General features: G+C 41.9%; 1 protein-coding gene across 2 annotated transcripts in view; it reads left to right on the forward strand.

Annotated features, from left to right (window-relative positions):
• csmd2 (CUB and Sushi multiple domains 2) overlaps positions 1-16,737 on the forward strand; it is a 270,938-nt gene that overhangs the window by 218,395 nt on the left and 35,806 nt on the right. For both annotated transcript variants that reach the window (XM_084918556.1, XM_084918557.1), the window contains 6 exons: positions 1,898-2,075; positions 5,010-5,155; positions 5,249-5,329; positions 5,854-5,967; positions 13,446-13,634; positions 14,414-14,560. In XM_084918556.1, the coding sequence (XP_084774682.1) occupies positions 1,898-2,075; positions 5,010-5,155; positions 5,249-5,329; positions 5,854-5,967; positions 13,446-13,634; positions 14,414-14,560 (855 nt within the window). The remainder of the gene's footprint in view (positions 1-1,897; positions 2,076-5,009; positions 5,156-5,248; positions 5,330-5,853; positions 5,968-13,445; positions 13,635-14,413; positions 14,561-16,737) is intronic.

Below are 16,737 nucleotides of genomic sequence, written 5' to 3' on the forward strand. Positions count from 1 at the left end.
TTCATTTAGACTAATTTGGACACAATTAATTTGTTTGATTTGGTATTAAGACTGACATGAGGAGTTCCAACATGTGAAGTTTTGGCGCTAATACTTGACAAATGTGCTGCTGTTTTCTGTTTTTTAAGAAATAGTCGACTGAATTTTTCTCTTCTGTTCACGCCTGTTCAACTCTACAAGCAAACATATACTCTTCTTCACACAAGTCTTAAGTAGCTTTACAGTCAATGCGTCAACCGGAGGTGCAACTCCATAGAGTGTCTGGGGTTTAATCAATAGGCCTGATCGATAGCTCATTTAACAGGTGATGCAGCAGCAGAAGGGCCTCTCCGCTACAGGAATACAATTGGCAGTTTTATAACGTGAACACGCGGCCCACAACGTATAACCTGAAAGACAAACACAAGGATAAAACATGCAAGGGTGTGTCCTCAAGCTGAAAACCTCTTCTGGGCTGCTTAAGATTCCTGCACTACTGCGATTACTACGCTCTCTAAATTTCTGTGCCCCACCACAGTGAATATGAGGTTTCTATTTGCCCACCAGCAGGATTGTTCGGATCCCCTTGAAAGGATATTTAAAATATGTCTATGGATGGCATAATTTGAGGCCAGTTACAGGGATGTGTTTGCAGATAACAGTCATTTAAAATCACTGGCTGGTCTGTGACCATAATGAGATCCCCTGCTAGTAACGTAATAAGTGCAGATACAAGTGGTAATGCTCCTAACTAGCATGTTGGAAAAATGGTTGTAATGTCTTGCAGCCTTAATGGAAACTGCTAAATTCATGCATTTGAAGTTAGTTAAGTTTCTGGAATCATGGAAGCATAATATTTAACTGTTCTGCAAAGGATTAATACATATACAAACTAGAGGTTGCAGGAAGTGACGTATACAGAATAAGGTGGTTAATGATTAAAGTTTGTGCACATGAAAGCTTAAGAAGATTTTTAAAGAAGAACTGGAAATGTTTCAATAGAAACCTAGGTTTAAACGGGAATTCATTATTACTAGATCAGAAAGTAAATGGTGTTTTAAAAGTGTTTTAGGTGTTTTAGTCTTTAAAAGAAAAAGAGTAAGCGAGAAAGAGAGTGTTCAGATTGCGCAGTGCTGCGTGATTGTGTTTTCTGCTTTGGGCTTGGTAGATTTAATACACATCAAAACAACAAAATTACTGGCAGAAATAATATGGCTTTTTTCAGGAAGCTAGACTAGATATATTTTTATGTAATGCTGAGCTGTGGTTAGAAATTCCTGGGGACTGTGAAGGATTTGTTCATTTCCAAAGCAAATGAAGACATTTATGTGATGCAATGAATAGTGGTTGAGTGTGATTTACTGTTTGTGATTGTGCAGTTGTTGTGTTTTTTTGTGGTTGTTGTTTTTTACTCAAGGGTATCAGGCATGTATCAACGTGTGGGGTTCTAGTGTTGCCAGATCAGATCAGTGTACACGCACTTGTAACCTTTTCCTGTCACTCAGAGTTTGCACACTCACACATATCTACCCCTTCTACACTTGCTGTACATATATACACATAAACACACACACACACCTCAAAAGCCTCGTCCACATGAAACCCTCGCCTCATCTCCATACTCCCTCTCTACTGCCCCAATGGGAAAGGGTTGAGGCCTTATCTTAGCAAAACACTCCATCCAAGTCCCCATTTACTAACAGGCTTTACTAGCTAATCTTTAGCTCAGACAAGCGCCTGGGCACCAGTCGAAAAGGGAAGGAGAGTGGGAAAGAGACACTGAGCAGAGAAGCAGGAGGAGAGAGGGATGAAAAACTCTTTTTTTCGCTGATTGTGCCTGAATTATGTATCAAACCTAATGTATCTGTCCTGCCTATATAAAATATACACTTTCCCTGTCTTCACCCCCCTCTCTCAGTGCCTTGTGGTGGGAACATCACATCAGACAATGGGACCATCTTTTCCCCGGGTTACCCTGAGGAGTATCCAAGCTCAGCTGACTGCTCCTGGCTGATTACTGTGGCTCCTGGATTTGGCATCAAACTGAACTTCTCCCTCCTTCAAGTTCATGGGCCACACGACTTCATTACTGTCTGGTAAGAAATGACAGCGTAACAGGCTCCAGATATGCAGAAATAGTTTCAATGAGACAATGCGGACAGTTTGTTATTTTGAGGAAAGCAGTATTAAACTTCACCATCGTCTCAAAAATTTTCAAGAACTTGTTATCAGACTTTCTTAAATCTTTGATTATTTGTTGTTTTTGTCTTTTAATACGATGTCTTAACCCTTAGATGCACACGTGGGGTCAAAAATGACCCCACGTGTGCATTTTTTTCAAAATCTTTAAAATGCAAAGTTGTAATATATTCATATTCCAGGTATTCCTCATAAAACATGTTTGTAACATGAGGCCATTTGCATTTTTATTTATTTTTTCATTAATTTAAAGAAAATGCAGTTTCTGTATCACTACCCCACTCTTCCACAACTGGGGTCAAAAATGACCCCAAGCAGTTCCTGTGGAATCTTCTATGAAACTTTCATTCTTAGCAACTCTGACTGACCCACTTACACTTCTGATGGATCAAGAATTAATTATTACACAGTAACATACATGATTTATAGCCAGGGCTGCACATAAGTGGTCTGCAGGTGTGCATTCGCTGTCAAAACAAAAGTATTCCCGGAAATTCAGAGAATACGCGCTTCTTTTGTGGTGGAGAAACACCAAAGTAATTGCTTACGGAGCTTGCTTCTTCGACATCTTTAAGAGTTCTGAACAAATGTCTGTCCTCCTCCAGAACATCTAATGTACGCAAACAAGCGTTGCAACTTCTTATCTGGTACGCGTCTATTATTTTGACAGCAAATGCCCACCTGCGGACCATTTATGTGCAGCCCTGTTTATAGTTTACTGTGCATTTCAAACATTGTCCTTTCTGATGTTTTTTTTTTTTTTTTTTTATATTTAAAGTAACATGGCTGCTATGAGGCCAGCAAGGATCCCTGTGGACCTTGCCCTACAAATGATCCAGGACGGATGGGATGAAGAGCCCATCGGAGGCACTGACTCAGAATCTGACATCTAAGATATAGAGGGCCCAGACTATTGTCCCCCCCACTGAACAAGGCCAGTCAGACACAGAGGAGTCCTCTGATGAGTCCTCTGAAGAGGAAATGGATATTGAGTCTAACAGAATGAGCCCCTCTTACTGCTCTAGCCACGATATTCTGAATTAGTCGCCCAGGGCTTGCACCTGGGTTTAGTACTGTCTCCCCAATAGATGCATGGAAGATGTTCATGTCTGATAATATAATAGAAGAGGTTCTGACATGCACAAACATGGAGGCATGAAGAGTAGCCATAGACAGGGGAAAAGATTGGAAAAATGTAATCAAACATAAGCTCCTGGCCTTCATTTGATTGACCATTCTTGCAGGAAGTGAGAAGAACTGGGATGTACCAGTCGGTGTGTTTTTTGGGAGTCCAATTAAAAGATTTAAAGATATTCGCCGTTTCTTGCACTTTGATGACAAGAGGACCAGAGCTTACCGACTGAAAACAAACCACATGGCAGCTTTCTGCTACATATGGGGCCTGTCCCTGGTCAACTGCAGGCAGAAATTCATCCTCAGTGATTGTGTTACAGTGGATGAACAACTTGTGCCTTTCAGAAGGAAGGCCCAGCTTCTGCAGTATATGCCGAGCAAGCATACAAAAGTGATACAAGTGATACAAAAACTGCAATTTCTTAAAATTAATGAAAAAATAAATAAAAATGCAAAGGGCCTCATGTCACAAACATGTTTTATGGGGAATACCTCAAATATGAAAATATTACAACTCTTCGTTTTAAAGATTTTGAAGAATAACAACCGAGTTTATAGCAAAATGCATTGTTTCTATTTGGGGTCATTTTTTGACCCCACTCGTGGAAGAGTGTAGGTATTGGTAGGTTGTGCATCCAAGGGTTAAATACACTTTTGCCTTTGTGCTTGACTGAGCATCAGTGGGTAAAGCTTCCTTTCATCACCTCCATAATACATGGTTAAAATTGCCATATGTGGCACCAAAGCCAGGTTTTTGCATACATGATGTTTGCCAGTTCTAGTTGATCCTCCAAAGCTTCCAAAGGTCCCAGCTCTCAGTGAGACAGGAGGTCTGACTGCCAGCCAACCTGGCAACATGACCACATGAAAGATCCACATGGTTTTCTGGTGACATCTACGTTTAACTGTTTGCACTACTCATAGAAATTAGTTTGAGGCTTTTTTAGACCATCGATAATTTAAGTCAACATGGCTAAAGCGAGCCAAAATGTCCACTTTCTATCGTATTGTTTCTCATCTCTAAATGGTCCCCGCTGTGCTGATCTTTCCCAGCTAGTTCCTACAGAGCCAAGATGGGGGACTATCTTGTTCCCCATTTTCCAGCTACCACCGCTGTGTATCTATCCACTGAACTACTGAGCCAAGGAAATGGGCCCCTTAATGGCGGCTTGGCTAGAGTGCTGTCAGGCAGCAGTCCCTAGCCAGCCGTTTCCAGAGCTGCTTGTAATCTCCCATGCCCAGTCTGACAGCCAAAGACAGATGGTTTTTAAGCTGAATGGTTGTGGCAGGAATCTGGGAGCTGGCTTAATCGGCCATGCCCACACCAGGGGACTGCCAAGGCTGGGCCACAGCTTCCAGAGACACTCCCTTTGGATAGCTGTTAGCAGGAGCACCACAGTCGAGACCTGTCACTCCACGCTTACTGTATCTCTAAATTCTACCTTATTTTAACATAATCATCCAAAACAGGCGAGGGGTAATCTCTTTGGGTTTGTTGAAGTGTGAGCAGCTTGATTATACTCTTCTGAAGCTGCTTGACAATAATCTGGCATGTGGCTTAGTAGTTTGTTTGCATCACAGACCCTTAAGGTTCTTTATGGCTCTTATACAAGTGAGCTCTGGAGCATAGGCTGGTGTTTCCAGCGTATTGTTGTTTTTGCATTTATGGTTGACTTGCAACATTCCTCCATTTTTAGGGATGGTCCACAAGAAACAGCCAGGAAACTAGGTGTGTTTACTGACGGAGAGCCCAACGACCCACCCAGCAGCACATCCAATCAGGTGCTGATACGGTTCCGTAGTAATACAGAGAAGGGTGGACTCTTTCGTATCAGCTATCAAGGTTTGTACATGGTGTGGATCTAGCTTTGTTTCTAGCTCTTGATTTACATATATTCTTTGTTTAACTCCTTTCATGTCTTTGATGCACTCACAGCTTACAGACTACAGTACTGCCTCCCTCCCCCCATCATTCCTAATGCTGAGATTCTGATGGCAAGCAAGGAATTTAAAATTGGTAGGTGGAAATGCTGTCACAATAAGACCCATGCACTTAAAAAAACAACGGCACTGACACTTCTGCCTTTTTGTATTTAATGTTGTTCCCATGCAGACTTGCAGAACCGTAGCACTTTGAAGCATTCATGAAGCTTCTAACTTTGGCTGTTTTTATTGCCTAGGTTCGCTGAATACACAGTCCATTCAGACACACCTCAAATGCATCACCTAGGGCAGGTGATCTCATTCCCTTTGAAGACAACAGAGATGAATTCCTGTTTCTGTATTTGTGTAGCTATTTGACCTTTATTATTCAGAGGCATAAAAGTAGCAACACTGACATAGTGTCTGTAGGATCCCATGGGGATTTTTGTGTCCACAGATTCATCCCAGTTTTCACGGAAACACATGACTGATGATAACTTCTGTATTGTTATAGAATCCTTTATAAGGAGCACTTTTTACATGTATCATAACAGTTAATGCTACTGCTTCTGACCTTGACCTTGACTGTAGCTCTCCTTTGTCCGTCACTGTTTTCAGGTGATATAGTGCGCTACCGATGTCTCCCAGGATACCAATTAAGTGGAAACAGCATCCTGACCTGTCGGCTAGGTACACATTTGGAATTTGAGGGCCCTCCACCCTCATGTGATGGTAAGTGTTTGTTTACAACTTGAAAACATCCTGGAGCACCATTGATATATCCCTGGCTATCCTAGCTTTGAGCACACTTGTACACATCAAACAAGGGTTGGGAGGTGATTTTTGTGACGTATACAACACTGAGTTGGACACAGTACGGTGATGGGTTGTGAAGGATCTTGCAGAAGGCTAAAGCACCTTAACTAGCGTGCCCTACATCAAATTTGCCAATGTTCATAAGGTTGAGTCATCGGGGCCACCACTGAGATCAGCTGGTCTACTGGGATTTTACCTCATGGCCTAAATCTAAACTTACTGGCCACTTCATTTGGTATTACTGTTTAACTGCTCATTAGGACAAATATTTGATCATCTCATTGCATTTAGGCATGTAGACATAGTGAGGACAACCTGCAAAAATTCAATCCGAGCTTCAGAATGGGGATGAACGGTCATTTTAGAGATTTTGAATGTGGCATGGATTTGTTTCAGAAATTGTTGATATTCTGGAGAAAATGCCTTACCAGAGGTCAGACTATTTCGAGCTGATAATAACAACATGGAAAAATCACTGACTGGTCTGATGAGTCATGATCTCTGCTGCAACTTTTGGATAGTGGGGTCAGAAAACAGCAAAAAGAACACGAAAGCACAGATCCATCCTCTGTTGTATTAAGAGTTCAGTTTTATGATGAAGGTGTTTTAGTTTTGGCAATATTTTCTTGACAATTTGGGCTTCTGTATGGCAGTTGTTTAATGCCCCTGCCTACCGCAGTACTGTTGCTGACTATGTCCATCCTTTTATGACCTCTTCTGGCTGCTTCTAGCATCATAACATGCCATGCCACAAAAGGCAAATAATCTTACACTGATTTTTTAACATGACATCGAGTTCAGTGTACTCAAGTGGCCTCCACAGTCACTAGATCTCAGTCAGATCCAATAGAGCACCTTTGGGATGTGGTGGGAGGGGAGATTCATATCATGAATGTCCAGCTGACAAATCTGCATTAACTGTGTGACGCTATCATGTATCATGTACCAAAATCTCTGAGAAATGTTTCAAGCACCAAGAAAAATAGGGTCTAACCTCTTCTAGCAACATGTAACTGCCACTAAGTGTATATTTTGCCTAAAAAGCACCAAGAAGACAAATGGTAATCTCATCTCTATGTCATAAAAAGAGAACGTGACGTCATTCATTTAAGTGGCTTTTTAAAAGAGCTCTGCTGCTGTGAAATAAACAGTATGTCAGAACTATATATGTTATAGGTAAGTCCTAATGGTTATGAGTTCTTGTGATAGTTAAGACACTTTACTGTCAAAAGAAATAACTTACAGTATTCCAAAGTAATCCTATCTGCCTGTACCATTTTTATCCTCTCCTACATTTAAGCTGATCAAATAGCATCAAGCACATGGTGTAAAAACACACATTCTAAGTGCACCAGCACAGAAACAGCAGGGCCAGTCTGAATATGAACACACAAAATGTTTAAGCACCAAATGCAGTGATGTGGTTTGTTTGCATAATATATGTCTTAAGATGCATCGAACCATTTTCGAGTCTGATGAATCATAATGTTTTATATGTAGCACAAGTCAACACTGCCTTCATCCTCCAAGAGGGACTGTATGAGTTTATTTTCAGCAGTGTTATGTATCCCTTAGCTCTAATCATGGACTGATGACTCAAACATGGAGCTTCGCCTCTTTTCTTGCTCCTGCGGGTACCCTTTTTTGCCTGTAGTCGGGGAGCGACAGCCAGATATCAGCTTGGTACCATTTCCCATCTCGGCGGATGATGCTTGGCTCCCATGAGGCCGAGCGCGGCTGTTGTGGCGCTGTCTACATGCTGAGATATCGTCCTCCCAGAGGAATGCAGCACCCACCGCACGCGCTATAACATCGTAATGGTGCACGTTGTGCACGGCACTTTTCCTCGGGGCGAGAGACTGGGTGCATGAAGGGGTTTGTGCTTCACAGTATCATAAAAGCGTATCTTTCATTTTCTTTCTTTCTTTATTGGAAATGTGTGTCTCATTTACGTGTGTCCCGTTCTGTTTGTGGGTTAGGTGGTGGGCGAGAGGGAGGTTTAGGCGAAGTTTGATAAATGCAACTAATTTAGTGTACTAAATAGGAAAAATATGCAAAGCTCTCAGCATGAGGTGAAAAAGGAGAGAGATACAAAAAAGAATTAGACGAAAGCAAGAGGGTAATGAAAGGGGAAGAGGAACTATGTATAGGCTAATAATGGAGACGTGGAAAGTGCTTAGGACACCCAGTGAGAGGCAGAACGGAGAATACCGAAAGTGTCAAAAAGCGAGAGGAACAAGGCAGTCCCTTGTATGTATGTTCCCTGGATTTATTTGCCACCCATTTTTACCCCACAGACAGATATTTGCACCTCTATATGTGCAAGAATAAGCCTACAGTGTTTACAATCATGGAACATTGGCAGATGGTTGCCCCTCCCTAAACCTAGTTCTGCTGAAGGGTTCTTCCTGTTAAAAGGATTTTTTTTCTTCCCACCATCGCCAAGTGATTGCTCAAAGGGGTCATCTAATTGTTGGAGTTTTCTCTGTGTTGTTGTAGGCTCTTTAACTTGTAATATGAAGTACTTTGAGTCGACTGTTGTTGTGATTTGGCGCTAAATAAATAAAATGGAATTGAACTAATGCATAAAATCCAGTAATTATTCAGTGCCTTTTAATATAGGTTCAGTTGCAAAATTCCCTTCAACAATTTGTTTCCCTTTGTGCTGACTAATGTACTGAGAACAGACAACCCACCTCCTGCTCCCCTTTTCTCCAGCTTTTATTAGCTTTTTTTAGGGAGCTGAAAGCAGAGAAAAAAGTTAAAAGACGATGCTCGAATGAGAGGGAGAGAGAAGAGGGTCAAAAGATAAACCGATAGGAAGAGAGCAGTTTGAGTATTACTCTGGATACGCTGGAAAAAGCCAAGAAACTGGCCTGGAAAAGATGGAGGAGAAATTGCTAAATGAGCAGAAGGGTAGTGAGTAAGTGAGAGTGGGGCTGGAGTTTAAAAGCAAGGCGAGAAAGGGAGACAGGGAGAGACTTAGTTGGAGGGCAGTGAAGAGACGAAGAGCAACAGCTCATTGAAATGCAGGGGACATGCCGGCTGCAGCTGCACCTATCAAATCACCACTTCTAGCTCTGACAAGCAAAACCCTCCCTGCACATTTAGCAGCCCTCACTCCCCGCACACAAACACACACCGAGTCGCTGTATACGTATACTGTATGCAGCTCCACGCCGGTCTAGCTGGTGTCTGGGTTACGCAGCGGTGGATGTTGTCATTCTGTGACAGTCTTCCAAGAGAGCAGCCCTGGAACCACAGCCGGGTCTGCAGTGTTCCTTGCCCCCTCGGCGCCAGCATCCTCTCTCATCCTCTGCATTCCCCTCCTCCCTCACTCGACACTCACTTCTCTCCCATGACTCACTAACATCAGACTTATGTTCTTACATAACACATGTAGCCTTTGTTCCCCAGACTTTCTTTGTCATTGTCTGAGGCTGCTTGAAAACAGAGCGCCGTGCATTCCCACACACTTTATAACACACAGGTGTCTGTCAATACCCAGATCTATCTGTCTCTACCTTCCCAAAAACCTGGCATACAGGCAGAGAAATAAAACCTACCATCATAAATATGTAAACACTGACACACAGTAACTTTTGTTTTTTAGCTGTTTAATTCAGAGAACAGTTGCCAGTCATCCAGATGGGTATTTGCTGCCATCGGAGCAACCGGTGGCTTGGTTCAGCATTTGATTTCCCTTCTATTTGATTACACTGGGTTGTATTGGACCCACGGCCCTTAACTACATTTGCTGTCTGTAGAGACCACAGGGAGTTCAGGCATCACACACACAAAGCTGCAGCATCAGTACAAAGTGTTGCTTGAATTCATTAATGAAAAAACAATGAGCTCTGATGAGTCCAAATCCCTGTGTTTATCCCCCAGACAGATTTCTGGTTAAAACCTGCATAATAATCCATCACATTACTTTCCCAGCTAGTTACAGTAGCTTTCTTCATCCCTGTCCCCTTTTGTTTTTCTCGCCTCTTCATTTATCTCTCTTCCGCTCAGCGTACTCCGATTTTTTTCCCCTCTCTCTCTGCCCCTGTCTTCTTTTGTTAGAATGGATTACAGCTACCCCCTTCGTTTCCCATCTTCATTGTCATCCCTGACTTCTAAGAGTTGTTAGGCCCCGATCCACATTAATACTTATGTTGTGGCCCTTCCTATTCATTCGTCTCGTTATCGGACCTCGGCTTATGCTAATTAAAAGCCATCTCAACGGCAATGCAGCAGTTCAAGCTTGATATGCATAGGGGCATTTAAATTTGTGGAGCCTTCCACTGCATCTTTGATTGGGAAGATATTTGCAAACTTTGAACAGTTTCCCCACAAACAGAAGGGACGCTTCACAGAACGCTGTCCCTGCTGCCTGTTTCTACCGCTCCTCGTCTCATTAAAGTGAGATTTCATTTTGAGCTCTATCAGCGTTGATCTCACCTTGTGTGTCGAAGTCCCCCCCCACACACACACACTTTTTTTTTTGTTTTTCTTTTTTCCAGCTGTCAGATTTGTCCCCTAATACCCTTTTGTTTACAGCCAGAGTGATGCTTCATTTCAAAGTGGATTAGTTTAATAAGTAGCATCCTATAGATAAGCGCCCCTGCCCATCTCTTTCCATCAGCTCCGAGACAAGCTGAAGGGAGTTTTGAAGACACATCCAGGCTTTCTGAAAGGTCACTGACAACACATATCTCATCCTCGGAGAATTGATCATTTAATGAACTTCACTCTTAGATTTTATATGCCACTTCCAGGTGCAATCACTTCCACTATCGCTGACGGATTTAAACCTTTTCGACTCATATCCACTGAGGGGCTTGACATTGTAAATGATTTTTGCAGACTTGGGGAATGTCTTCTCAGAATTTAGGATCATAGGTGATTAATGTTGCTTTACTTCCAGAAGTCGATGCCAGAAGTGGTACTTTGCCAGGCTATTTCCTTTTTTCTTTTTTTCTTTTTTTTTTTTTTTAGACAAAACTGCTGTTTTTGGTTGATGAAGAACACTGACAAATATTAATTGTTTGTTTGGAAGCATTATACTTAGGGAAATGTAGCAAATGCAACAAATGGTTACATTTGACAGAAAATAATTCTTACATGCCAGCTTACCTGACATTATCCGAAATTTCCTGAGGGAATAAATCCCATCTAGCTGACACGCCAACCCCAGTAAAACAAACGGGAAGAATTATTTGCAGATGCTGTTTAAACCAAGGCTTTCTGCCATATTTTTATGCAAATTTCATAATCTTTTTCCCCTATGAACACAGAGAAGATGATGAACAAACCAAGGCATGCACAACTGTTCATTCACACACATAGGCTCACCTATTTACAAGTTAATAGTCGCTTCACATTGCTCAACAAAAGAGAGTAGCTTGAGCTCGAGTCAGAGAATTCAGGATTTCTCAGCTGTTGTGAAGGACCTCAAAGTGCCAAGTGCTTCCTTTGCCCTAAGGTAAAACAGTGCTTGGGTATTAAAATTGCAGCACACGGCAGGTACTTTATACCCCAAGCAAAGTTTTCTGCCACATTTGTTTGACAAACACAAATGCTTGCAAAAAATCTATGCGCATGCAGAGAGAGCACCTGGTCGAGTAAGTGCTGTTTTAAGCGGTTTGTCAGTACATTTTTATGTATGTGTGTGTGTTTTTAATGATTTCTCCGATGAAAGAATTTAAAGCCTTTGGCTGGTAACAGCTTAACTGTACTCTTTTTTTTATTGCTATTAGTTGGAATGGATGTATTCATAATTTCAACAGGACTTAAACTGTTGGGTTGCACGTCTTTTGTCCTGTCTCCCTCCCTTTATCTCCGGGCTCGGCAGATGGCTGCCTCTCCCTGAGCCTGTTAAAAGGAGGTTTTTCCTTCTCGCAGTCACCAAATGTTTGCTTTTAGAGGCTCGTCTAACTGTTGGGATTTTCTTTCTATTGTTTTAGGGCCTTTACCTTACAATATAAAGCACCTTGAGATCACGTTGTTATATGGTGCCATATAAATAGCAATGAATTGAGTCTAAGGAAGTTAGAAAGAAAATGATTGGACTTCTTTGAGGTTTTCTTGAAGATGTTGCACCTCTCATCCATAAGGCTTCCTCAGTTCTAAAATCAAAAGGTGGAGAGTCATCTTGCATCAGCTGACTTGATAGGGTCACATTATAGGATTGGGCAAGCCCTCACAGTGGTTTCACCCGAAACCTCTGGAGGTAATGACCTGCGCATTTTTTCCCATGTTGGCTCATGTGATGACACACATGATTAATAGTGGCTCAATGACCTTTCTAAGGGACAACCTCTGCTAAGGTTTATTCATTCGGATGAGAGGTGAAACGTCGTCAAAAAACTTAAAGTAGTTCACTTGTTTTCCTTTCAAGCGCCTGGGATTACCATGACTTGGATGACTTGAATTCAGTGCAATTTAAATTGAGTTGCAGCAGGGCTTCTGTGTTAAAACAGTTAAATACTGTTAGGTATGGCAAAATTTGTTCTTAGATAATTTTCTATGGAAACTATTGAAAGCTGTAATCACAGCAGTAGAAAAATCCTTTTTTAGTGTTTGTGTGCAACTACAGAGATTTTTTTTAGCTTTGTTGAAAGTGTTATTACACATCAGCTTCATCTTCTCTATGCATATAGACACAGTGAAGACAAGTAGTATTTAAACAAACAGTGTAGCTGTTGCATTGTGTCTCCATAACAGCATGTTGCATCCTTTCATTTTGCAGCTTGTTTATGGGGCTGCAGTGTGCATGCAGACATCTCTGTCAGATTAAAAGGTTGGCTTTACAGCACTGCAGCAAAAACACAACAGACAGGAGCGCTGCGTGCTGTCTGATAATATGGAATGAAACCATTAGAAAATGTCAAAGGATGTCGTGGAGACGTCCTGCAAGAATGCAAATGACAGAGGGAGAAAATGAGATGAGCGGATGGATGAGGTCCGCCCAGACGTGCCTCTTCAAAAAGGCGCTTTGAGGCAGATGTGAGCGTTAACCACCGAGTTAGCATCACATCTGTCGCACACTCACAATGGGAAAAGAAGACGGAATACGCTAATGGCAAGTCAGTAATATTATATAACGTATAAGCCGTTTCCTGGAGTGACTTAGCATGGACAGCTTTGTTTCCCCGTGACAGCATCAGGACCAGAATGACAATTAGCTTAGCTATGCTTTTAGTCACATTGAGTTGCCCTCCAGCAACAGTATGGCTCTAACCAATCCAATTTGTGTTTCAAGGTAAATTGATTCCACTAAAACAAATGAACAATCGCTGAATGTGATGCGCAATTATGAAACGACAATACAGGAACAGATCATCATTCCTGTAGGTCACAATAATACATTTACGTTTTGTCTCTCTGCTGTCTCTTTCTGTCAACAGTGACGTGTCCCATGAACGAGATACTCACAGCCTCCACGGGCGTCATCATGAGTCAGTCGCCCGGCAACGGTTTTCCCCACTTTGAGTCCTGCTCCTGGGTGGTTAAGGTAGAACCCGGCTACAACATCACTTTCACTATCGAACACTTCCAGACCAGCCGTCAGTTCGATGAGCTTGAAATCTTTGATGGTGAGTGACTGCATCTGTTAAGACAGAGAACTTGTGTTCATCAGTGCTAACATAAACGACAGCGTTTATCTGTTTGTACCTGTTTGGTTTATAGCATTACATTTCCTAGTCGTTTTCTTGGTCTGGATAACCAGCTGGACTTCCTGTGACATCTCCTTTCACATATCCCCTGGCAAAAAGAGTCATTTTCACAGATATCTGCAATTAAAGGCTAAAATAAGCCAGAAGGCTAAATCCACTATTCCCAACAAAGCTCTCTGCCACTAGTAACAGAAAATCAAACGTAGGCTCCCTTTTATGGTGACAGAACATCTACATCTGCCTTGTACATTTGCATGTGATTAGAGGTACAGTCAGCATCTCTGCCAGGCTGCTCTGAGAAAGTGGTGATCGTACACACTGGTGATGCTGATTAGTGCTTTTTATCTTCTGCCGAGTGTAGAGGAACAGACATTTGCTAACCTTGGGGCTGCCAAGCCAATTATGGACTGAAGTCTTATTTTTTTCCCCATCATTAGAAGATTAGGAAATTGTGATATTTTTCAAACTTCTGTGCTTCTGTTTGGATAAAGATAAATTCTGTGCAAATATATATATATATGTATATAAATTATGTGTCCTCATTACATTTTTGTTTTTTACTTTTGACTAGAATATACTTTACAGAATTGATCTCACATAAAAGCTTAGATAAAAACCGTGCCTTTTTAGTAGTCTTGTGATTTTTACAGCTGGATGCCTCTCAAATCATCATTCCCCTCACCCATGTCTTCATCCAGGCCCATCCAGACAGAGTCCTCTCCTAATCACACTAAGTGGTAACTATTCCAGTCCGCTCAGCATCACCAGTTCCAGTAACAAAGTCTACCTGCACTGGTCCTTCGATCACACTACCAGCCACAAAGGCTTCCGCATACGCTACTCAGGTGAGTCTAAAGCAGCGATTTGCTAGCATGGGGTGCATGGCTTCTTTAGAAATCTAATTTCTCTAAAGTTTTCAAGCCTTTATGAAATTCAAGGCCAACACCGAAATGCTTAAAATGTGTGGAATGGCAGACATTGACAGCTTCATATGTACACTGGGGAATATTAACTTGATAATTCTGGACCTCGTTTGTAAATTCAGTCTCTTCAGTGGTGCGTTCGGTTTACTCTCTAAAGGAGACCAATATTTGGACTGCCAACTGCAGCTGAGATGGCTAGAAATATCAGCCATCTCTATGACAACCTAGTGGGGGTGGTAGGCATCTGCAACACTTGGGAATTAGTAAACGCTGTGTCTTGTATTGCCTATTATTCCTCTGTTTTGTCCTGCTCCTGTGAAGGATCTGTTGGTATACGACACCTGCATAACTCGCTGTGAATTATGACTGTGTAAATATTTAAAAGGCTCCCTCCGTTCTCTATCAACACCACTCAGCCAGATTGACTAATCGTCTCTCTCCCCTCCTCTCAGTGGAGCTTTCTGTCTCCCCAACCGGATGTTCTGCCCTATTTTTCTTTTGCCTCGTTTAATATCTTTTTCCTAAGCACTGACGGATTTTGCTGTAGCGGGTTAAGCCACAGACTGAGGTCTGTCTGAGAACCCAAGAGTTGCCTCGGTCTGTATGGAATCACCTTTTGTGGTATCTTAGTGGGAAGGAAGAAACAGATAGGACTGTGTTCAGCTATGCTCCTCATCAATCCATCTTTTCTCTGAAGGGGAAGGTATTCCATTCCATTACTTCCTGTTTTTACTCTCCATCCAAGACTTCCCTCACTGTTTCACTCCATTCATCTTCTCCGTGGATTCAATTAACTTACAGTGAGCCCGACTCTGTCGGCAGCTGCAGGGTTGATTGCAAAAAGACAAACTGTATAACAGGGCAAGTAGAAATGAACACGGAAGAAGGGCAAATGAGCTAGACCCAGATAGAAGTAAAGAACTGAACTAAAGGGTGGCTCAGAAGCCGCCAGTCACAGTGACTGACAGGAAAAGGCCTTGCAGAGGAACATATACAGTACCTTTGCAGGGTATTTAATTTGGGTTTGCATGTCTTCTGTTTCTTATCTGTGTAGTCATCAAGAAGAACATTAATGCGAAGCCATCCTCCTGATGAGAGTGGAGATGTCTGGCTCTTCAACATTAAGCTCAGACACCACTTTTGACAGCCCAAGGCCTGCAATGAACTGCCGTGTATCATCGCCTAAGAAATCTAACATCTTTCTTAGTGAACCTCAGTGTCAAATTCTGCATAAAGTATGTTTTATCTAACATCTCTTCTGTGCCACAAAAAAGGTCTGTCAGCTCACTTGAAAAGGCTCAAATTGCCTCTCGCCTTGGGAAAAAAAATGATTCAAGGTAGCAACAATTTAAAAATGGGCAAAAACATCCAAACCTTTGACATGGCTTTAAGATTTTATACAGCAGGGGAGAGTCATCTGATTGTCTGTTTTTAAAAAATTCACACTAACTTGAAAGAGAGGCCATTTCCATTCCCACATGTTAGCAAGTTGAAAAGTTAAAAATGTAATGCAGTCAGCAGTTCCCACAGCGAGCGTCATTTCCTATGTCCCGTTATCCCGTTGCATAAATTGAAAACCGTTTTGACAATCTGCGTTTCTTTACTTAAACTCCCTCAATCTTCAGCTGATGTGCAGTGATGTGCCATGCTATTGTGAAATCTGCCAAAATACAGTTTAGGCCTGGGAGCCTTCAGTTCTTTGGAAACCTGGACTCCATCGTCGGCGCCATTTGCCATGATGAATGATCATCGCCGCTACCAATTTTAACCGAAAACAACAACGGCCACTTTGTTCCTGCTTTTTTGTACCCGTCACTTTTACGAATCTCCTCTGGGGTAGCTGACAAACTCCAGTTTTGCTTTGCAGAACAATATTTTTCTTTAATCAATTTTTCTTGTCTCAAGTAGTTTTGGGGGGGTTTACCAGAAAGAAATTGCAGATTAACACTTGTATGAATTCATATCCTCCTTTATGTCACCTGGGGTAGAAGATGAAAAAGGGATCTGGGACTATTGAAAGAACATTAATCTGTCACCTTTTTTTTTTTAACAACTGCATCTTATTGGCCCATAATTGTTTGTTGTCCTCGTTGCACTCA

This window comes from Perissodus microlepis, chromosome 22 (genome assembly GCF_051167445.1).
Source record: "Perissodus microlepis isolate ML-2025 ecotype Zambia chromosome 22, ASM5116744v1, whole genome shotgun sequence".
In the NCBI taxonomy this organism is placed as follows: Eukaryota; Metazoa; Chordata; class Actinopteri; order Cichliformes; family Cichlidae; genus Perissodus; species Perissodus microlepis.